Here is a 24640-nt window from a genome sequence, read left to right as displayed (position 1 = left end):
TCTTCAGTAGCGCTTTTCTTGCCAGTACATCCTCTCTACGTCGGCCATCGTGAGCTATTTTGATGCCGAAATTTCAAAACTCATCTAGTACTTTTAGTGCCCCAGTTCCTAATCGAGTTTCCTCAGCGCCGCCTAATGTAATTCGACTACAGTGTATTAATCTTACCTTTCGTTTTTTGATGTTCATCTCTTACACTTCTTTCAGGACACTTTCCGTTCCTCTCAACTGTTCTTTTAAGACCTTTTCTGTCTCTGACGTAAATAAACATTAGCAATCCGCAACATTTGCAGTCAGCAATTAGCTGAAAGAAGTAATGTTGACCACATGACTGTCTGTAGAATGCAGCACGAGAACTTGCTGTATCCGTGCCATGAATAGCGTTTGAAGACACTATCAACAAATGTTTTTCATGCACAAGTACACTTCTCCGACTAGTTCATTCAACAATGAATGTTTCGCTTAGAAAAATGTTTCATATGGTGCTGATACAATGTTTTTCTGTTTGTTACACGTAAGTAATATGTTAAGAACATTGGAAAATGAGCTCTAACACGAAAATAAAGCATTTCTGGGCCCATGTCATTCAACATATTTTCGTCCTCTACGTTTTACGAGTGTTTCCAGAAATTTGGCCATACCTTTTTGTTTCAATCTGTATCTTGCACACCAGGTGGAATAGTGTTGTCATGGCTGACTCTTCCAAGGACATCAGCATTTCTGAGCGATTGAAGTTTACTCCAGGAAACTTGTTTCGGCGTAGGTGTTTCTGTTCTCTATCAAATTCTTCTCGCAGTAACATATCTCCCATCTTTAACTACTACCTCTTCTCTTTTTATAATACTGTCCTCAAATTAGTTTCCTTGATATGAAACCTCTATCCCTTCCACCTTTCACCTTATCCTTCTTTTTTTAGTACAGGCTTGCCATCTGAACTGGCGAAGTCCGCACAGCTTCTGTTTCCTCCAAGAACCTCTTCAATCCCCTTGTTATACAATTTCCTATAGCTTTGTAACTGTCTTCTAGCCATTCCTGCTTATGATTTTGCATTTTATATCAATCTCATGTTTTAGAACTCTGTACTCCTTTTGCCTCCTTCATTTGCAGCATTTTTATATTTTCTCCTTTCATCAATTACAGTCAGCATCTCCTGTGATAAGAATATCTATTAGGGCTTGTCTTTTTACCTATTTGGTCCTCTATTGCCTTCACTATTTCATTTATCAATGGTGCCCATTCGTCTTCCAGTGTATTCCTTTTTCTTGTTTCAGTCAGTCATTGCCTTCTGTCATGGTTCTTAAGCGAAGTTTTTACGACGATTAAATTATGCTCTGTGCGAAATTCTACTAAGCGGCTTGCTCTTTCATTCCCTTCCTCCTGTCCACATTCACCTTCTTTTTTCCTTCGTCTATTTTCCTAATATCGAATTCTAGTAACCAATCACAATTACATTTTGCTCTCTCTAAACGACTTGAATAATTTCTTGCATCTCATACTGCGTTTTTCCAATTCCTTCATTATCTGCGGTGCTAGCTGCCATACAAGCTTTTACTACTGTGATGCTTATTTGCTTCGTGTTAGAACAACAATAATGCATTCATTATGCTGTTCGATGAAATATGGTCCTTGCCGAAACGGAGTATTCTTGTACCTCAATTATTTACATAAGGAAAGCCGTACAACAAGTGCAACCGCAACGGAAGGGTACCTCTGCAGAAGTCAGACAAACGTGTGGTTCATGAAGAGGAGCAGCAGGTTTTTCAGTAGTTTCAGGGGCAGCAGTCTGGATGACTGAGTGATCTGGCCTTGTAACATCAACCAACATGGCATTGCTGTGTCGTTACTGCAAACGGCTGAAAACAAGGGTAAACTACAGCCGTTATTTTTCACGACGGCATGCAGCTCAACTGTGTGCTTAAATGAGGATCGCATCTACTTGAGTCAAATATTGTGGAGGTAAAACATCCTCCATTCGGACCATCGGTTGGACTATTACAGAGGATGTCGCCATCAGGAAAAACAAAACTGGCTTTCTACGGGTCGGAGCGTGGAGTGTGAGAGCCTTAATATGGTTGGTGGGTCGCAAAATGTAAACAAGGAAATAGAGAGTTTGAAGTTAGATCTAGGAGGAATTGCTGAAGTTCGGTGATAGGAGGAAGATGACTTTCGGTACAAAATGGTTCAAATGGCTCTGAGCACTATGAGACCTAATTTCTGAGGTCATCAGTCCCTTAGAACTTAGAACTACTTAAACCTAACTAACCTAAGGACATCATACCCATCCATGCCCGTGGCAGGATTCGAACCTGCGACCGTAGCGGTCGCGCGGTTCCAGACAGTAGCGCCTAGAACCGCTCGGCCGCCCCGCCCGGCGTGACTTTCGGTCAGGTAATTACATAGTTATAAGTACAACAGCAAATAAGGGTTATCCAGGAGCAGGTTTAATAATAAATAAGAGAACAATAACGCTGGTAACGTAACTCTGAGAAATGTATTTATCACAAAATAAATAACAGTGACTGAGACTTAATTCGGTAAATTCCACTTTAATAACAAATATCCTTTCACTCATTTATAAATTTGAGACTGGCAGATGTAATTTACGCCATGGAAGCGCACGTAAGGTGTCATGCAATGTATATACATTCAAGGAGTTTTCGGAAGAAGATAAATTGTATGCATCTGTTTCTTCTCCTTAAATGAAGGAAATATTTATTACAAAAGGAAGCGCTATACCGATAGTGAGTGCAAGTGCAAATGATCATTAAACTAAATACCAACGTCTTAAAGAAGTATAAACCATAAAGGTCACTGTAGAAAGGAAAATCAATTAATTGCAGTACAATACCAACACTAGTGTTTTAACTTAATATTTGTCTAAGAAGTAGCATCGGACTGAAAAGCAATTTTCCAGACAACCAAAATGTCACTTAACTCTTGAAAATTGTTGATTAAATGATGATTGGTATTAGGTTATATCTTTTTGAACTCCAGATAAGGAATAATATTAAACTTTCGTTCATTTGTCTAATAGATGAAGATGATTTAAGTATTAAGTTCCAGATGCACAGGTGTTTCTATAATGATGATACGATGTTCTAGGGACAAGGGAGAGGCAAGTGAATAAATTTCATGAAGGTAACCCGGGTCCGATTCGATAATTATAAGCAAAACCGATAGTTACTCCAATTTACCATTGGTTTGCTGACGATGATTGAAATTCAAGTTGCCACATTACTTCAGTAATTTTATTCGTCTGTGTAATGCGAAAAAGTTGCTACACTAGCTACAGTTGTTCAGTGTGTTTACTTACTGACATGGAATCGTCATATACAGTTCTCTTGTATTCGGTAAAACACCGCGTTGTTGGTCGAACATCATCGTATGTTCACGGTTCTGGATTCATCATTGGATGTCTTTTATGTGTGCATAGATGAACAGCAAAAAGGCGTTTACAGTATAAAGTTATCTGGAGCAAATTGTGTGTATTCTGGTATCAAAGAATATACAGGGTGTTTCAAAAATGACCGGTATATTTGAAACGGCAATAAAAACTAAACGAGCAGCGATAGAAATACACCGTTTGTTGCAATATGCTTGGGACAACAGTACATTTTCAGGCAGACAAACTTTCGAAATTACAGTAGTTACAATTTTCAACAACAGACGGCGCTGCGGTCTGGGAAACTCTATAGTACGATATTTGCCACACATCCACCATGCGTAGCAATAATATGGCGTAGTCTCTGAATGAAATTAACCGAAACCTTTGACAACGTGTCTGGCGGAATGGCTTCACATGCAGATGAGATGTACTGCTTTAGCTGTTAAATTGTTTCTGGATTCTGGCGGTACACCTGGTCTTTCAAGTGTCCCCACAGAAAGAAGTCACAGGGGTTCATGTCTGGCGAATAGGGAGGCCAATCCACGCCGCCTCCTGTATGTTTCGGATAGCCCAAAGCAATCACACGATCATCGAAACATTCATTCAGGAAATTAAAGACGTCGGCCGTGCGATGTGGCCGGGCACCATCTTGCATAAACCACGAGGTGTTCGCAGTGTCGTCTAAGGCAGTTTGTACCGCCGCAAATTCACGAAGAATGTCCAGATAGCGTGATGCAGTAATCGTTTCGGATCTGAAAAATGTGCCAATGATTCCTTTGGAAGAAATGGCGGCCCAGACCAGTACTTTTTGAGGATGCAGGGACGATGGGACTGCAACATGCGGCTTTTCGGTTCCCCATATGCGCCAGTTCTGTTTATTGACGAAGCCGTCCAGGTAAAAATAAGCTTCGTCAGTAAACCAAATGCTGCCCACATGCATATCGCCGTCATCAATCCTGTGCACTATATCGTTAGCGAATGTCTCTCGTGCAGCAATGGTAGCGGCGCTGAGGGGTTGCCGCGTTTGAATTTTGTATGGATAGAGGTGTAAACTCTGGCGCATGAGACGATACGTGGACGTTGGCGTCATTTGGACCGCAGCTGCAACACGGCGAACGGAAACCCGAGGCCGCTGTTGGATCACCTGCTGCACTAGCTGCGCGTTGCCCTCTGTGGTTGCCGTACGCGGTCGCCCTACCTTTCCAGCACGTTCATCCGTCACGTTCCCAGTCTGTTGAAATTTTTCAAACAGATCCTTTATTGTATCGCTTTACGGTCCTTTGGTTACATTAAACCTCCGTTGAAAACTTCGTCTTGTTGCAACAACACTGTGTTCTAGGCGGTGGAATTCCAACACCAGAAAAATCCTCTGTTCTAAGGAATAAACCATGTTGTCTACAGCACACTTGCACGTTGTGAACAGCACACGCTTACAGCAGAAAGACGACGTACAGAATGGCGCACCCACAGACTGCGTTGTCTTCTATATCTTTCACATCACTTGCAGCGCCATCTGTTGTTGAAAATTGTAACTACTGTAATTTCGAAAGTTTGTCCGCCTGAAAATGTACTGTTGTCCCAAGCATATTGCAACAAACGGTGTATTTCTATCGCTGCTCGTTTAGTTTTTATTGCCGTTTCAAATATACCGGTCATTTTTGAAACACCCTGTAGTATAGTACCGACCAACTGAAAGAGGCGGTGCTGTTGTTTAGACACTGACTTCATCTTCGGGACTATAGAGTTTGTTCTGTCTGGACATACTCATTTAGGTTTTCCGTGGTTTACCTAATTTATTTCAGGGAAGTGCCAAGATGGCTCCTTCATCGAGGCCATGGTCGACTGCCTGTCCTCATAAAAGAATACTTGCTGCATATATTTTGTGTATGTGTGTTTTGGAGCTATTTGTTTACGTTGAGCTATGATGATAAATCCTACATCATTGTAAGATGAATCATCTATAAATAAATAAATACATTGCTAGATTTCTTGTCAGAAAATTATTTCCTCGTCTCGTAAAGACATAACAAATCAATTATTAAATCGTACAGCAAAACCTCTTTTTCCTGACGAGGGCTCCTTACGTGAAACTGAAAGTTTTTCTTCTTCCATCATTTCTGAACGTTCGTACCATCACGTGTATCAGATACCACTTTTCTTACCACCTCAAGCCACTACATTTATTGGCAGCAAGTTGTATAAAAAACTACAAAAAACTGTTTGTGTTCGGAATATTTACATTTTTGAGACGGTAATGGGAAACCGGCTCATCATTTGTCTTAAAGACACATGAATAATACCGCAATTATTTGTGTAATTCTGCAGCTGGATACGGTCCTGACTCAGTTCTAAAGTTTAAAATTAAAGGTCTAAGCGTTTCATTCCATATCACAGAAAAACATTGGCACCTAAATACGCCTGCTTCCGCATGGTACAGGGAAGTGATGTCTCCACTGTCGGCTTCAGTCGATAATTGTTTCTTTTTTTAGTGTCTACAACTATTTGGACAATAACTTGCTTCTGTGTGGGATTGATGTTAAAGTGGAAATTTTCACAGTCTCAGCTTCTGAGTTTCCTACAAATCACTTGAATGGTCTGATACGAATTTATTACGTTACGCCAAAGCAGTTGCAGTGAAAGATTTGAGAGGAGTATTAGGACTGTATAGACGAATACAAGTGTACTTTAAATTACTTTTGACAGTAAGCAGAACCAATAGGTGGTAAAAAATATCTGAAGCCATGAATAGTCAATGTAGCATAATATAGGTTCTCTCTATGAAATGGATCTCGTTACTGACAATGAAGGAAGAATATAACAAGAGGAGACATGGTATCATAGTGTCACCAGCTATCTCTGGAGTCAGCAGTACACTTTCACATACTTGAACAAATATTGCCTCGTAGAGACTAAAATCTTATTGCTGGATCAAACCTGATTGGCATTTTACGGATTATAGTCAGTTGTCTCATGTTACTTAGAAGTAAGTGAAGTTAAAGAGTCTGTTGACGGCATTATTAGACATGAAGCTAAGTTAACACCTTAAATAATGCTAGTGTTACCAGTTCACAAATAAGACTATCGAAAGAGAGAGAATGACCTTGCGAGTAAGGAAAGTAAGCAAATAAATGTTATGGATCAAAGTTGTAAACGGAGAATTAAGGAAATGTAGAAAAGATAGGAAATGAAAGTAAGTTTTAATATTCACTCAGTGTAAAGGTAATTATAAATGTAGTATTATCGCGGATTAGACAAAAATGGCTTCGGCTGAGGAACTACATGACGTTACGTTGCGGCGATTTCCGGGAAGAACGGTAGCCTCGAGTCAGGATCACCTGACAGAAGTTTGAAACCTATTCCTCCCAAAATCATGAGGATAAGAGCAAGTCCACTGTGCAACAACGAGAGACGAGATATCAGGGAGTAAGGAAAGGAAGAAAGAGTATCACACACAGGAAATGACAACAGCTTAGGAAACTACTCTTTTACTCTTTCTGGAATGTGAAGTTGTTGCAGAAGCTGTTTAAGAAAATTTAATTTTCAGATATATTAGTTTCTTGAATTAACAATGTACAAGAACCAAGATGGAACAATAAGACTAGAAGACCAAGAACGAAGTGCTCTGATTAAGAAGGATGAAAGGCAGATGTAGTCTTTCGCCCCTACTTTTCAATCTATACATCGAAGAAGCAATGAGGGAAATAAAAGAAATTTCTCAAGAGTGGAACTAAAATTCAAGGTGAAAGCATACCAAGAATAAAACTTGCTGATGATATTGTTACCCTCTGCGAATGTGAAGAAGAATTACACGATGCCTTGAATGGAATGAACAGTCTAACAAGTACAGAATATTGATTCTGAGTAAATCGAACAACGACGAAAGTATTGACAAGCAGTAGAAATGAGAACAGCGGAAACTTACCATCAGAAATGGAGATGACAAAGAAGATTAAGTTGAGAAATTCTGCTACATAGAAACCAAAATAACTCATGATGATGGATGGAGAAAGCAGGACATAAAAGGAGAGTGGAACTAGCATAAAGGGCGTTCCTTGCCAAGAGAAGTCTCCTAGTGCCAAACGTAGGTCTTAATTTGAGGGAGAAATGTCTGAGAATGTACGTCTGGAGCACAGCATTGTTTGGTAGTGAAACATGGAATGTGGAAAAACCGGAACAGAAGAGAACTGAGGCATGTAAGATGTGGTGCTATAGGAGAATGTTGAAAACTGGGCGGACTGATAAAAAGGTAAGCAATGAGGAGGTTCTTCGCAAAATCGGTGAGGAAAGGAACACATGGAAAATGCTGACAAGGGACAGGATGACAGGACATCTGTCAAGGCACCAGGATATAACTTCCACTGTGCTAGAGGAAGCTGTAGCTGGTAAAAACTGTAGAGGAACGCAGAGTTCGGAATACATCCAGAAAATAATTGACGACTTGGGTTGTACATTACTGCCCATTAAAATTGCTACACCAAGAAGAAATGCAGATGATAAACGGGTATTCATTGGACAAATATATTATACTAGAACTGACATGTGATTACATTTTCACGCAATTTGGGTGCATAGGTCCTGAGAAATCAGTACCCAGAACAACCAACTCTGGCCGTAATAACGGCCTTGATACGCCTAGGCATTGAGTCAAACAGAGTTTGGATGGCGTTTACAGGTACAGCTGCCCATGCAGCTTCAACACGATACCACAGTTCATCAAGAGTAGTGACTGGCGTATAGTGACGAGCCAGTTGCTCGGCCACCATTGACAAGACGTTTTCAGTTGGTGAGAGATCTGGAGAATGTGCTGGTCAGGGCCTGTACAGGACCTGCAACATGCGGTCGTGCGTTATCCTGCTGAAATGTAGGGTTTCACAGGGATCGAATGAAGGGTAGAGCCACGGGTCGTAACACATCTGAAACGTTACGTCCACTGTTCAAAGTGCCGTCAATGCGAACAAGAGGTGACCGAGACGTGTAACCAGTGGCACCCCATACCATCACGCCGGGTGATACGCCAGTATGGCGATGACGATTACACGCTTCCAATGTGCGTTCACCGCGATGTCGCCAAACACGGATGCGACGATCACGATACTGTAAACAGAATTTGGATTCATCCGAAAAAAATGACGTTTTGCCATTCGTGCACCCAGGTTCGTCGTTGAGTACACCATCGCAGGCGCTCCTGTCTGTGATGCAGCGTCAAGGATAACCGCAGCCATGGTCTCTGAGCTGACAGTCGATGCTGCTGCAAACGTCGTCGAACTGTTCGTATAGAAGGTTTTTGTCTTGCAAACGTCCCCATCTGTTGACTCAGGGATCGAGATGTGGCTGTACGATCCGTTACAGCCATGCGGGTAAGATGCCTGTCATCTTTACTGCTAGTGATACGAGGCCGTTGGGATCCAGCACGGCGTTCCGTATTACCCTCCTGAACCCACCGATTCCATATTCTATTAACAGTCATTGGATCTCGACCAACGCGAGCAGCAGTGTCGCGATACGATAAACCGCACTCGCGATAGGATACAATCCGACCTTTATCAAAGTCGGAAATGTGATGGTACGCATTTCTCCTCCTTATACGAGGCATCACAACAACGTTTCACCAGGCAACGCCGGGCAACTGCTGTTTGTGTGTGAGAAATCGGTTGGAAACTTTCCTCATGTCAGCACGTTGTAGGTGTCGCCACCGGCGCCAAACTTGTGTGAATGCTCTGAAAAGCTAATCATTTGCATATCACAGCATCTTCTTCCTGTCGGTTAAATTTCATGTCTGTAGCACGTCATCTTCGTGGTGTAGCAATTTTAATGGCCAATAGTGTAATTTCTGCTCTGAGATGATAATGCTTGCACAGGAGAGGAATTCGTAGCAGGCCGCATCAAACTAGCCAGAAAACAGATGACTCAAAAAATAAATGAACAAATAAATAAATAAATAAAAATAGAAAAATCCAAGAAATACATGTTTTAAATTTTTACAAATACTGTTGTCCACACGAAGTAAACAGCAGACATTTGGGCACACTGTATGACTCACGAGTAGTTCTGGAAGAGGCCCAGCGCGATTCCGTCCTGCCCCTCGCAGCGTCCGCTGGAGAAGTCATCCCAGGAGGTGCAGCGAGAGCCCAGGAAAGCGCCCGGCCGACGCACCGCCTCCGCCAGGTACGACGGCGCCATCATGTGCGAGCACACCACTGCAACACAGCCAGCTGCTAGCCACAAGTGTCCAAGCCGTCCACACACCAGATTCTTACCAGGAGCAATATTTCGCATAATTACTGACAGAAATTAAAAATTTTAAATGCTACCGTAATCTACACATTAACAGGTATAATCTTAAGTTTTCAACACAGTACCGCAAGTTTAAAAATTGCAAACTGTGTACATATCTTGAAGCAGTGCAAGTCACGGCGCACAAATTACCCAGACTATATTCATCCAGTATTTTATAGCGAGAGCACTCAGTAACTTCCAACAACGTTCACCCATAATTTCAAACCTTTTCGAAACTTTTTCTCATTGTCACTCCCCTACTAAACAACGAAAGAAATAAAGTTCATCGCTTACTACAATTTCGCTCTTCATGCAGTACAATTACAGTATCAGGCATGATCGTTTAATTTATTACTTCTTTACTATCAACGGTATTTGGAACGAATTTTGCAGACAGTATAAGCACATATTACTGAATGTATCTGCAAAATTACACTCCTGGAAATGGAAAAAAGAACACATTGACACCGGTGTGTCAGATCCACCATACTTGCTCCGGACACTGCGAGAGGGCTGTACAAGCAATGATCACACGCACGGCACAGCGGACACACCAGGAACCGCGGTGTTGGCCGTCGAATGGCGCTAGCTGCGCAGCATTTGTGCACCGCCGCCGTCAGTGTCAGCCAGTTTGCCGTGGCATACGGAGCTCCATCGCAGTCTTTAACACTGATAGCATGCCGCGACAGCGTGGACGTCAACCGTATGTGCAGTTGACGGACTTTGAGCGAGGGCGTATAGTGGGCATGCGGGAGGCCGGGTGGACGTACCGCCGAATTGCTCAACACGTGGGGCGTGAGGTCTCCACAGTACATCGATGTTGTCGCCAGTGGTCGGCGGAAGGTGCACGTGCCCGTCGACCTGGGACCGGACCGCAGCGACGCACGGATGCACGCCAAGACCGTAGGATCCTATGCAGTGCCGTAGGGGACCGCACCGCCACTTCCCAGCAAATTAGGGACACTGTTGCTCCTGGGGTATCGGCGAGGACCATTCGCAACCGTCTCCATGAACCTGGGCTACGGTCCCGCACACCGTTAGGCCGTCTTCCGCTCACGCCCCAACATCGTGCAGCCCGCCTCCAGTGGTGTCGCGACAGGCGTGAATGGAGGGACGAATGGAGACGTGTCGTCTTCAGCGATGAGAGTCGCTTCTGCCTTGGTGCCAATGATGGTCGTATGCGTGTTTGGCGCCGTGCAGGTGAGCGCCATAATCAGGACTGCATACGACCGAGGCACACAGGGCCAACACCCGGCATCATGGTGTGGGGAGCGATCTCCTACACTGGCCGTACACCACTGGTGATCGTCGAGGGGACACCGAATAGTGCACGGTACATCCAAACCGTCATCGAACCCATCGCTCTACCATTCCTAGACCGGCAAGGGAACTTGCTGTTCCAACAGGACAATGCACGTCCGCATGTATCCCGTGCCACCCAACGTGCTCTAGAAGGTGTAAGTCAACTACCCTGGCCAGCAAGATCTCCGGATCTGTCCCCCATTGAGCATGTTTGGGACTGGATGAAGCGTCGTCTCACGCGGTCTGCACGTCCAGCACGAACGCTGGTCCAACTGAGGCGCCAGGTGGAAATGGCATGGCAAGCCGTTCCACAGGACTACATCCAGCATCTCTACGATCGTCTCCATGGGAGAATAGCAGCCTGCATTGCTGCGAAAGGTGGATATACACTGTACTAGTGTCGACATTGTACATGCTCTGTTGCCTGTGTCTATGTGCCTGTGGTTCTGTCAGTGTGATCATGTGATGTATCTGACCCCAGGAATGTGTCAATAAAGTTTCCCCTTCCTGGGACAATGAATTCACCGTGTTCTTATTTCAATTTCCAGGAGTGTATATTATTGTAAGACTCATAGTTCAGGAGATAGGACGTCATAAACGTTGAAATGCGTGAAAAACAAGATTTTCTTAAAACGGAGGTATTAAAGTGGTGTTAAACATGGGAGTTTGACTCTCTGATGGATCAGAATTGGGGATTTTATGGTACTGCACTATTTAGATATGTATTCCTACCCAGCCGGAGTGGCCGTGCGGTTCTAGGCACTACAGTCTGGAGCCGAGCGACCGCTACGGTCGCAGATTCGAATCCTGCCTCGGGCATGGATGTGTGTGATGTCCTTAGGTTAGTTAGGTTTAAGTAGTTCTAAGTTATAGGGGACTGATGACCTCAGAAGTTACATCCCATAGTACTCAGAGCCACTTGAACCATTTTTGTATTCCTAACAGAATACGCCATGCTGCAAGCTGTATGGGTAACGAAATTTAGGTGACCCTGAATTTATGAAGAAGAACATGTGACGCTCATACCCTGCCTATGTATCCATGGGTGGACATTGTAATACATCGTCTCCGCTTGGGAATGTCCCTTTATACAGGTCGAGGCACCTGAGAAATGTCGTCTCCATATATCCAGAACGAGTTCCTAAAATGGCTCTGAGCACTATGGGACTCAACTGCTGAGGTCATTAGTCCCCTAGAACTTAGAACTAGTTAAACCTAACTAACCTAAGGACATCACAAACATCCATGCCCGAGGCAGGATTCGAACCTGCGACCGTAGCGGTCTTGCGGTTCCAGGCTGCAGCGCCTTTAACCGCACGGCCACTTCGGCCGGCCTAACGAGTTCCTATATCGAGTTGTGGTTTTCGTTAAGTTATAACGTACAGTGTGGGAAATTGTAATTTATAACTTTTGTAGCTGCAGATTTATGACAGCGACGTAGGTTTTTATAATGCGACTGTATACCTTTTTCTGCAGCACTGGACGAGCCTTGGAACGGGACTTCAGAGAAATGGCATGAGTCATCTGCGTTGAACAATAAAAAGAGAATAGCTGCGCTAGCCACTGCCCTACCAAAAACTACTGTCGAGTCCCGACAGCAGTGTGTTCAGGAATTCGTGTGGGTTTCGGCCAGTTTTAAGAAAGAATCCGTGACGGGATATTGCCGAGCGCAGACGTGTATTTTCTGAGCAAACCACGATAATATTTGTAGAGCATAAATCACTTCAACGGATTACTTTTAGTATCGAGGAGAGCGAAGTGCTTTGTAGCATTTTGGGAGAATATCGGTACGTATTAAAGGTGAACTTATTAATGGCAAGAATGGTATAAGTTGGCATCGCGAACTGGAAATAATTGATCAAATTGCTGATCAGAACGAAAACCATTGCTAGAACCGCGTGAGAAAGTAAAAGAGCCGTTTACTGATTCATTTCGTAAATTACAATAAACAGAAGTAAAGCTGGACAATCAATCTATTCATTTTACAAACAAAAGTCAGCCACAGTTCACTGTTGAAGGAAGAAGGGCACAGCTTGAATGTCATGGACTGTGTGGCTGATCTCGGTGGAGGTTGAAGTCCTCCCTCGGGCATGGGTGTGTATGTTTGTCCTTAGGATATTTCAGGTTAAGTAGTGTGTAAGCTTAGGGACTGATGACCTTAGCACTTAAGTCCCATAAGATTTCCCACACATTTGAACACTTTTTTTGAACAGGTTGAATGCTAGGCAAATGGTAAGAATAATTTTATACGTAAATTAAGATAGGATACGGCTAGAAAATAGACTAGTCAACTGATTCCACTGATTGTATTAATTCAGTTGTCTCTACGGCTGTTATTAAGAACTCGTGCTCGCGTCACCGCCTCCAGATCGTGGGATTCCAGGTTCGGTTCCCGGTTGGGTCGGAGATTTTCATCATATGGGGACTGAGTGTTCGTATCGTCCTAATCTTTTCATCTCACGTTCATCACAAAAACGCGCAAGGCGCCGACGTGGAGTCAGTAGTAAGGCTTGCACCCGACAGCAGAACAACCCCAGATGGAATATCCCAGCAATATCGTGCATTCTTTATTTTTAAATAAGAACTATCAACTGTTTGTACTGGCACTGACGTGACCTCCCTAACTCTGCCTTACCTCTTACCATAAGCTTTCCCCGTTTCATGCCCTCGTTAAAAATATCCTTAAAATCATGTCTCATTAGAAGAAATTCTACAGAATATAACTGCTCGGTTTCTCAATATAGCATATTACCGAAATAAGGTGCACTTTGTGAAGAGTTATTGCGGAAGTATCTGACAGCTGTAAAAGAATAAAATGTAATTTGTTACTGTTTTTGTAATCTCTCTGATTAACAATATTTTTAACTCAGTGCGTTGTTTTTTTTTTTTTGTCAACTCTCTAGACACAATATTCTAATCCAAATTCTTTTTTTTTCCAGGTTCTGCGTTGCAGAGAACTTGGTAAGTATGCACCGAAAGTTTTTCACTTGGAGAACGACCTGTCTAATGGAAAGCGTTAAATTAAAATTCGATGAATAACGAAGTACGAGGGCTATTCCGAAAGTAAGGTCCGATAGGTCGCGAAATGGAAACCACGGTAAAAATCAAAAATGTTTTATTTGCAACAGTTAGATACACCTTGCAGCTACTTATCTCCATAGTCGCCGACCCGACTTAGACGTGTATCGTAGCGTTGTACCAACTTTCCCATACCCTCGCTATAGAAGGCAGCCGCCAGTGCTCTCCGCCAATTCTCTACGCTGGCCTACGGCTCGTTGTCTTGTGCCGAAATGTTGTCTTCATAACCAGCGGTTCATGTGACCTGAGCTGAAACTCAGAGGGAGACAATTACGGGCTGTATTGTGGGTAATCTCACATTTCCATTTGAAAACGATCCAGGAGCATCTTCATTGCCCCTGCAGAATGCGGCTGAGAATTGTCTTGAAGACGAAACAGCACGACAGTTATGTAATGTTAGCTGCATAGCTTCAGGGGAAATTTCTCACCAGGCCCCCGTACTTGGCGGCAGACACTATTTTCTAGACATCTTTACGCACTCACTGCGAGCTCAGAAATGAGAAGAGCGACGTGATGCTAACTGGGGTTATACTAGAGACACTACCCAACACATCTGTGCAAAGCTTTATCGGATTTTCATAGTCGTTTCCATTTCGTGACCGATCGGACCTTACTTTCGGAATAGCCCTCGTACAATTCCTTTCCTCTATATTTATCGGCCACAAGTATTCCATGAGTGTTGAGTTGGTTACTAATGAAATGCAATAGCCGATTACAAATAACACAACAATGAGCTTTCCAACTAACTGAATGTAAGCGGAGGCCACTTATGTGAGAAAATTATATACACTACTTTCAAAGAGCAATGCTCTTTTGAAAAAAACTGCTTCATTCATACAGGAAATTTTTCAAAATTGCTGCGACCTTTCAATTTTTTGAATTTTTATAGAGAAATTGTCACAAGTGGTTCATAGTTACTTTTGCTCTTCTACCGAAACGCAGCATTTTCAATATTCAGAATAGGTTTTCTTTCTAATCGTTGCTAGGACATGTATTTTCTAAGTCAATTAAAGTAGAGTGAGTGTATCTGCTTAGCTTTGGTCTCCAACTATCAGGAATCATACTGCATAAATACTCCCACAGTCCTCATTTTTTACATGAATCCAAATTGGTCTCCATGTAGATCATATTCAGTCGTTCACGGTAACTTTTTAAATTGTAGATGGGATATTTTTTCCGCCTTTAACACTAAACTTGTTCTTCTGTAATTGCAAGTATTGTAAATCTGTCATTTCTTCTTTTTTCCACAAAACCTTTTCATAGTCAACTTTTTCTTGTTTCCCTTTTCTTTTTCATTCCACAAAATCTCTTCGTTCTTTAACGGTGTTCCTATTTCCTTCGCTCTGTCCATATTTTCCCTGACTTCTTCTTTTCTTTGACTTAAATTTCAAGTTCATAAATTTATTTTTGAATTGCTGCCTTTCAGTTATCATTTTCCTACTGATGACTGCTTGTTTTAGGTCTTCAGCTATTTCTTGAAACCAATTAGTTCTTTTCCTATTTTTGCGTTTTTGATCTATTAGTACATCAAAAGCCGTCTTTGTGTGTCTCGTTTTTTGTTCTATGTATGTGTCCTTAGAATGTTAGTCGAAGTTTTCTGATCACGCCTGTGAGTCTGTCTGTATGTTCGTATAACTCCTCTATTGGTCTCTTCATCCGTATACCATCTCTGTTTACAGTTCCAAAAATTTTCCTGAGGACCTAACGTTCTATTTTTTTTTTCTTTCTCAGTGATGTCTGATGCTCCGATTGTGGTCGTTTTTGATGCACAGAATGCTTCTGGTAGTACAACTGCATTATAGTATCTGAGTTTGGTCTGTCGTTAAATGTTTCTCTCATTGTAGTGCTTCCATGTTAGTTTGTACGCTTCCTGAAGTTTTTCTGTTCGTTCTATTTCGGATGTCTTGCTTGATCTTCCTATTTGTAGATATTCCGCTAGATACTTGAATTTTTCCACTGTGGTAACCTTTCCTTACTTGTGTTCATGGTTTGTGTGTTCTTTCCATGTACTGCATTTCCTCACATGATACCTGCAGATCAGTTTTGGCAGAGACTCATGTATGTATTCCAGTGCTTCTTGTGCTTCGTATCTATTGTTTATGAGAATTTCCAGGTCATCTGAAAACGCCGGACATTTTATGCTCGTCTTATTTGCACGTTTTCCTCCTAACTGAAAGCCCTTTACTTCTTTTTCCAATTGTCAGATAATTTGGTCCAAGGCCATGTTGACTATAAGAGGTGAGAGAGTATTTCTTGGTCCGACTCCAGTACATATCTCGAATGATTCTGAGATTTCTCCCACAAATTTTATTTTGGGAGTGGTGTCTGTCAGTGTTATGCACCCCAGCTTTTTCTGCGTATTCCATACTCTTCTAGTCTGTTAAAGAGAGTCTATCTGTCAATGGAGTTCCCGCCGGCGGTTCGAATCCTTCCTCGGGCATGGGCGTGTGTGTGTGTGTGTGTGTGTGTGTGTGTGTGTGTGTGTGTGTGTGTGTGTGTGTTGTTCTTAGAATAAGTTAGTTTAAGTGGTGTGTAAGTCTAGGGACCGATGACCTAAGCAGTTTGGTGCCTTAGGAATTCACACACGTTTGAACATTTGTCAGTGTAGTCAAAGGCTTCTTAAAATCCACGAATGTGGCTGCAGCGTTGCTCCTCTGTCTGACATTCGGGGGTGTTAGCATTTTCAATACAGGATCTTTCTTTTCTGAAACCTGCTTAGTATTCACCTACTTTTGCATCAGGTTACGGTCTAGTATGTTGAACAATGCCTTGGATACAATTTTCTATGTGCCGGCAATAATGAGATACCTCTGTAATTATTAGAGTCTCTCTTGTCGCCCATTCTGTGGAAGGGGTGAATCGACGCACGTTTCCATTTTTGTGGAATTTTCTCGAAAATCCATATTTCGGTGAGAATTTTATGAATTTCCTTTGTGATGGTTTGATCTTTGCGTTTCCAGTGCTCGGACATAATGCCGTCTTCTCCCGGGGCTCTGTTGTCTTCTAGTTGTTTTATAATCTCCTCCACCTCTGTTATTATTCGGGGCTTCGAATCTGGATTGGTACTTTTTCGTGAAGTGTAGTTTTTATTTAGGCTTCTCGAAGTTATCAAAGTGTTTTTTAAGGTTGCAGTTTCCTATAGGGGTATTTGTTTCTAGAGGTCCATCAATTCTTATGAAGCAGGTATGTAGAGGCTGATAACTCTTTATATTTTCCTTAAAGATTCTGTAGAAATTTCTCACGTTATTTCTCTTAAAGTCTTTTCTCTAATTTTGTCGTATGCCCTTTTCACTCTTCTAATAACTTTAAAGGATTTTTTTCTAGACGTTCTAGAAATACTGCCATGTTTCTGTTGTTCTGTTACTTCTAAACTTTTTCCATGCTTGGATTCTACGTTCAGTGGCCTGATCACAAGTATCTTTGTGGTAATTTATTTGTTATATCTTCCAAAAAGTCTTCCTCTTCTTGTAGTTACTTTCTGTTGTGACAGTTTGTCGGCGTACGCGCGTTGGTGAGTGTGTATCTTTTGTTCCCCGATAGGAACGTTATTGTGAAGATTTTTCTGATATTGAATTGAAATCTAGGATTTTCACTATAACTGAATTGTGCACTGCAAATCATGTGCAAGCATTGTCGGTGATCCTCTTCTGTCAGCAGGTTTTCTTTGTATTTTCTGTATTTTCCTGTCTCGAAGTGATTTTCGTCTGTGAAACGCGTCTCTCGTATTTTGTTGTGAAATTTTTCTAGTACATCCGTAAGCTTTTTAAGTCTGCGTAGTTTGACAGCGTACGTGTGTTAAGTGTACCAACATAGTGTTTGCGAAGAGGTTTCAAGGAGCTATGACTCTTTCCGTTTATTTCATGTTCCTGCTCCTCCTGAAGCCGATGACAGGGGACGTCCAGCACATTTACGGGGTCCTTGGGTAGTGGATATTTTTCCTGTAGTTAAGTCATGATTTTCTTCAAGTTGAGGTTCGTTATGGTGACGTCTGTAGGAGGTCACAAATATTAAACACTTGATTGTTGAGATCAAAACGTATTTGTACCAGCCACACCAACTTGGTGATTATAAACTGACCAATATCCGCTGGGTGCGGTACACCAGTGGGTTTATGCCTGTGTTAGTGTTTGGTCCATCCTGCTTATTTTATTTTCCAGTACCACCCACGTCTGGCAGTCTTTCTCCTATCCACCACTTGGAGATGCGCTCCATGGGGGATCGAACAACCCTACGTGCTATATCTGGCCTTCAAAAATTGTCAGCCAGATTTTCATATTCTCTCTCTCGCTACGCTGTTAATCTTACAGAAAGAATGAACATGACATTATTGTAGGAAATTTAATGTAGTTAAATTTTGTAATGGGATACGTTTTCGATAGAGACCGCGGTTTTCGAGTTTTTCAATAAAAAAGTACAAAAATGACCTTCAAAAACAGCTGCAGCCCACTTCCACATTCGGACCCCCCCGGCTAGCATTTCTAATATGTAGTTCACAACACTCCTTCCTACCACTGTACAAAAATCATCTCACACATTCTAACTTTTTTGGTCATCACTGAGTGTCTTATTACGCCATCGGCTTAGTCGATTACTTACAAATTGTAAATTTCACTTTTATGTAAATTTTACTTAACTTTTTTTAATTTTATTGCCATAAACTAGAATTACATCGTTTTATTCGTTAGGCCTTCTGACTACGAAACTACTGTTCTTGTAAGGGTTAATTTTGGATCGAATTGTTGACGTAGTTAGTTTTACCGTAACGTTTCCTCAAGTCGTTTTTCTTTCATTACCATCATGGGCACGTTTAATTAATGATGCCAACGGAATAGCCGGCTATGTTGGTGGCGTAATAGAGCTGTCAATAGAGACCAAAGACGAATATCGGGAATAGTTAGTGTAGCCGGAAAGTATTGTACAGTGGTAGGAGAGACATGAACAACATTCTAGAAATTCTGACAGGTGCGTGGGAGTGCGGTGCGTTGGAAGGTAATTTCTGTCCGTTTTTCTTGAATAACTCGTAAACTACGGCCCGTAGCGGACACGTATCCCAATACAAAATTTAACTACATGAAATTTTTTACGAAAAGATTCTGTTCATTTTTCTGATAGACTAGTAGTTTTCTCGTAGCAAGAAAGTGGTTTTGGAAGGCTAGATATAACATTGCGGGCTGGATAAAACACCATCGGTAGGGGCAGCTGAGCCACCCTCAATGGCTTATGGTGGATGGTTCAAATGGCTCTGAGCACTATGGGACTTAACATTTGAGGTCATCAGTCCCCTAGAACTTAGAACTACTTAAACCTAACCAACCTAAGGACGTCACACACATCCATGCCCGGGGCAGGATTCGAACCTGCGACCGTAGCGGTCACGCGGTTCCAAACTGAAGCGCTTAGAACCGCACGGCCACACTGGCCGGCCCGCTTATGGTGGAAATAAATTTTGTGAACTATACGTAATTTAAATTTTGCATTTTTTGACATTGTCATAAAAGGTGTTCAAATGATCGCTCTGGGAATCAATACGCTTTTGTGCTCGAGTAATCACACTGAGACTCGTCTGATGCAAAACGTTGTTGGTAGTCGCATTGACTTGCATTGAATTTTCACCTTCTGTTCATCGATATTGTGGGGATTGGATGCATAAACTATCCTCTTTAAGCAGTGAACTCTTCTGACGCTGAAGGGCTCCGAATTGCAGCGTGTATCATCGCAGTGTGTAACGTAACTACGTAGGTGGTGAGAAACTGAAAGCACGAATTCGCAGAGTTCCCTAAGACTTGGTACAGTCTTTCTTCAACATAACAATGCCGGACCACAAAAGAGCGCTGCGATATCTGCAACGATCTGACGCCTTCGGTTCACTCCCATCGATCATCTTCCATACAGTGCAGACCTGCCCCCATCCTATTTTCGTCTGTCAATAAACTGGTCTCCGTTGGAAGAAATGTGTTGTCGATAAGGCGACTCTGTTCAGAAATAAATATGTTGACATGAACAATAAAGGTATAGAATATTAATGAAGTTTGTTTCATTTAAAAAGTTTTAGAAGTTCTCACATAAAAAACGGGGAGGCATTACTTTTCAGCACGCCCTCGGGGCACACCAACGTACTTTTGTAACTTTCACCAGACCCCTCCCCCCCCCCCCCAAGTAATTTTTTTTTCCTAAATGCAAAACGGCAACTACGTAAAGTACATACAATACCTCTTAAATTATGGAACGACTGTGAGATAAAAATTTATTACTCCAAGAAGCTATTTGGCGACAAAGTTTCTACATACGAGGTCTGGCAATGAAATAACGGGACTATTCCCTTAAAACATGTTATTTCATAAACATACACATTTAGTTATTGTCACTCCTCTCCTCTATGACTGCAACGCTCCAAGTGAATTTTCCATTGCTGGAAACACTGCTGGCAGTCTTCTTCTATGAGCTTTTTGATGACGAGTGCCGCTTTCACTTTCACAGCTTCAACGGACTGAAATCTTATTCCTTTTAAAACAGATGTAACCTTAGAGAATAGATAAAAGCTACGTGGTGCTAGGCCAGACAAATAAGTTGGGTGACCTAACACTAGAATGCTGTACCTCTCTATAAACCTCTTAGTAGACAATGCGGTATGAGACGGTGCGTTATCTCGATGCCGAACCCATGACTTATTCCGCAATTCAGGTCTTTTTTTTTCTTATTTACTCACACCTTGATCAAGAACCTCAAGATAGTAACGATAATTATAATTAACATTTGACCTCCATGAACCCAGTAAAGATGAACAATTCCATGAATATAGAACAAAATTCATCACATCACGACAAATTAAGATTCATCACATGTCATCACTCTTTCCAAAAATTACAATCGTTTTCTGTGGTATTCAGTCTTAGTGCAGACTTTTTCACGAGTTTCTTCTTGTCCTATAGTGAGAATTTTCAACACCATTTTCGTATACACTTTTCTCATTTCAAATTGGTAGTATAAAATGTACCTTAAGCATTCTTTGTCAATTGCTACCATTTCAGCAATCGATAGAATACTCAGCCAGCGGTCAGATCGAATCAGATTACCTACTTTTTCGATACTATCACCCGTTTTTGATGTTGAAGGACGTCTCGATCGTGCGTCGTCATTAGCGTCTTCTCGGCCTTATTGAAAACATTTGAACGACTCAAAAAGTAGCGTACGTGATAAACAGTCTTGGCCACACACTCTTTTAGTAACAGATAGGTTTCAGTAGCAGTTTTCTCACGTTTCACTTGGAACTTCACGACAATTCGTTGCTCTATTATTACACATATAATTTTTCCGGCAAAACAAAATAGCAGCTGTTACAGAAAGGAAGGATACGGCCACACTGATTTGTTTTCAGACACCAGAGACGTCGCATTCGATTGAGAAGGCTTCAAACTTCTTTTCCATTCATCGTTCATACTTGGCGCGTGCTTACTTACAGTGTGACAGCATCATTTTATAGCCACCCATCGCATTTTACCTTGTGCAGATCACGAGACATCAAAAATCTCGCGACATCCCTGACAGGTATTTGCGACATGCCGGTTGAGGACCGCTGCTCCAGGGCGCTGCTGGGTGTGCGCGCGCCGGCTCTGGTGAGGTTTATCCGAGGGCCCCGGCGTTCAGTCGGCGGTGAAGGCGCTTTTTTCCTTCGCCAGCAGCCAGGGAAACTCAGCAGTCGCACCCCTCGTCTCTGCAGCACATTAGGGCCCGCTTCAAAGGATAAGCACGCCCGTCTCAGGCCGTGGATGCCTCAGTAGTCTACCTGTCTCTCCACGTCGAGCTGCGGAGAGCACTCCGTCCTCCTTCGCTGTATTCGCATCGAGCGAGCTCATCTGCACGCTCACCCTGGTAATTTGGGAGAAGCGTGTTCCGAAGCGAACGAAAACCGACCGCGAGCTTTATTCGCAGTCTGGAAGCCTCTTGTTAGGCATCCCGTGAGGCTTGGTTAAATCCCCAGACATCTGTGTAACAGTTAATTAATGAGCAGTCTGTCTGCCGGTTCACCTCATACTGAGACTAGCCAAATACGCTAACGTTGTTAAAGTCACTTCTGTCAGTACGACTCACGTGACTGAAATGAATGTAGAGCAACCTGAGATCAAAGAAATTCATATCATTTAATCACACAGGCAAGGAACTTTTCCCGACGGATATAATATTCCATCATCTTTTGAACGTGTATCTGAACTTTCGGTTGATAAGTTTACAGCCATCTTCGATGTGGGTCGCTGGAAGAATTTAAACCACTCGACACAAAAATGTGAAGTAATTCTCGTTCATCATAGATTTCAACCTACAAAAAGTAAAATAAACAGGCATAGAGTCAATAAACCAACAGTGCTTACAAAACCATATGATTGATTATTTGGGTGAAGTATATTGGAAAGCCAGGTAATGGAGGCTCCGATGTTAAATTAGGAGTTTCTACGATTTTTCTAGCTGAATGTCCTCTTCACGCTAACATAAATTGTCTGGTAACTGTATTTCAACAGTATCCTGTGAGCACTATCTTGACGCCGCGCGGGATTAGCCGAGCGGTCTGGGGGCGCTGCAGTTATGGACAGTGCGGCTGGTCCCGGCGGAGTTTCGAGTCCTCCCTCGGGCTTGGGTGTGTGTGTTTGTCCTTAGGAAATACGGTGGTCAGCCACTGCAGATTTGTTGGGCTGTATAAGGCGGGTTTATGGCTGGTGTTCGATGTTCTTTCACGTACGGTATGTGTTGTTTTTCCCATGCATATACGGTACATGAAATGCTGTGTAATCGTTGTAAAACGTGCACGATATGTCGAGCCTCCCTTGTGGGTGTCAGATATGCTCGACAGTGACTTTGATGAGGAGTATACGTGCCCTCTCGTTCCCATGCAATACATGGAGACACTGTCACATACTAATGTATCACAAATCTGGATTTGACACGTCATCCGACCAAATGGAGACCCATAACGAGGCCCCTTACAAACTCTATCAAACGCTAACTAACTCAATAATATGGACAGAAGTCTCATTTTTCCAAAATTTAGGAGAGGCTATGACGTCGAGATAAGGTTGATAGTGATTGAGCGGACTCGAATGGCACAACGATATATTACGGACATGTGGTTCAGATGGCTCTGAGCACTATGGGACTTCATATCTGTGGTCATCAGTCCCCTATAACTTAGAACTACTTAAACCTAACTAACCTAAGGACATCACACACATCCATGCCCGAGGCAGGATTCGAACCTGCGGCCGTAGCGGTCACGCGGTTCCAGACTGAAGCGCCTAGAACCGGGCGGCCACACCGGCCTGCACGGACATGTGTTACTTCTCATGTGAGAATATTTTGGTGCCACTTTTCAATAGGATAGTCTTCGTTCACACATGGCATCTGTGTCTCTAAATTAACTGTGTGGTCTTGACGTACTCCTGTGGTCTGCAAAATCCCCAGATCCGTCCCCGACAGAACGTGTGGGACCAGACCGGACTTTAACTCCAACCCTGTTCCAGTATCCACAATATAAGGGATCAGTTACAACAGTTGTGGACCGGCTTGCATCGGGAGAGTATACGACGGATTCAAGACACACTTCTCAACAGAGTGAGTGCATGCATTTAGGCTGGAGGGGGAGATGGGGGTGCAGCGTCATACTGATAAGTAGGCCCATACTGTCAATGTCTTTGTAAATCTGACTCGATTTTGTAATCACTGAAATAACACGACATACCCTCTCAATCTGTGATGTTGCATTCCGTTACACCCTCACTTTTTAATCGTATGTGACACAGTGTAAATCCAAGTCAATCACCACCAATTCTCTTCACTGAATAAAATAACACAGCGTTAGAGGTTTTTCCGGTCTAACAGTTCCTTATAAGGTTCTCGAGTGCAACATCGAATGTTGGTGTAGAAACTGCACAATATCCAGTGAGACTTTCCAATTTGGAATTTTCTGTGGAACCACATCCGCGGCAGCTGGCTTGAAATACGCAGCCGCTCATTCGGGAGCTGTGGGAACGTGAACAGATCTCACGCTCAGAAAACCCAGCCAAAGAAACGATTCCGGTGAGAGTAATCATACAAAACGAGACACTACTCCGAAACTCATTAATACGTTAGTTTGTCCGAGACAAAATTTATTGAGTCAATATTTTAAGGCTTCCAAAATGCGGATGTTGCGATCACAGTTGCCTACTCATCATCAAGAGTCGTTCTGGTCATTGCTGAGCGGCGTGACCCCATGATCCAAGCGTCTCCATCCCGGACGGTTACCAGCTTTTCTTGCAGCCTACTCCAGAGGACGACCGAAAATCTTTTTTGATATGATCCAGCCGAGTGTCACTGCTCTTTCCCACGGTCTCTTGTCCTCGATCTTCCCTACCATGATTGTTTTCTCTACATTTCGTCCATATCTTTTCACAATATGGTCAAAGAACTGGATAATATTTTGGTTGACGTGAGGATAAAGGCGCCTGGAAGTACTGAGTTGCTAAGTAAAGGAAACATTTGTTCTCTTTTCGGTGAATTTTGTGCGCAGCATCCAATGTCAGCACCAAATCGAAAATGCACCAATATACTGTTTGTTCCTGGACCAGAGGATC

General features: G+C 42.6%; 1 protein-coding gene across 1 annotated transcript in view; it reads right to left on the bottom strand.

The window, feature by feature from the left end:
* Positions 1–24640, bottom strand: part of LOC126252401 (phospholipase A1-like) — a 440511-nt gene that overhangs the window by 3205 nt on the left and 412666 nt on the right. Inside the window, exon 6 of the mRNA XM_049953291.1 lies at positions 9424–9580. Coding sequence (XP_049809248.1) covers positions 9424–9580 — 157 coding nt within the window. The remainder of the gene's footprint in view (positions 1–9423; positions 9581–24640) is intronic.

Source organism: Schistocerca nitens, chromosome 4, assembly GCF_023898315.1.
Source record: "Schistocerca nitens isolate TAMUIC-IGC-003100 chromosome 4, iqSchNite1.1, whole genome shotgun sequence".
NCBI lineage: Eukaryota > Metazoa > Arthropoda > Insecta > Orthoptera > Acrididae > Schistocerca > Schistocerca nitens.
Note: the sequence above shows the minus strand (reverse complement) of the source record. Positions and strands in the feature narration are given on the sequence as shown.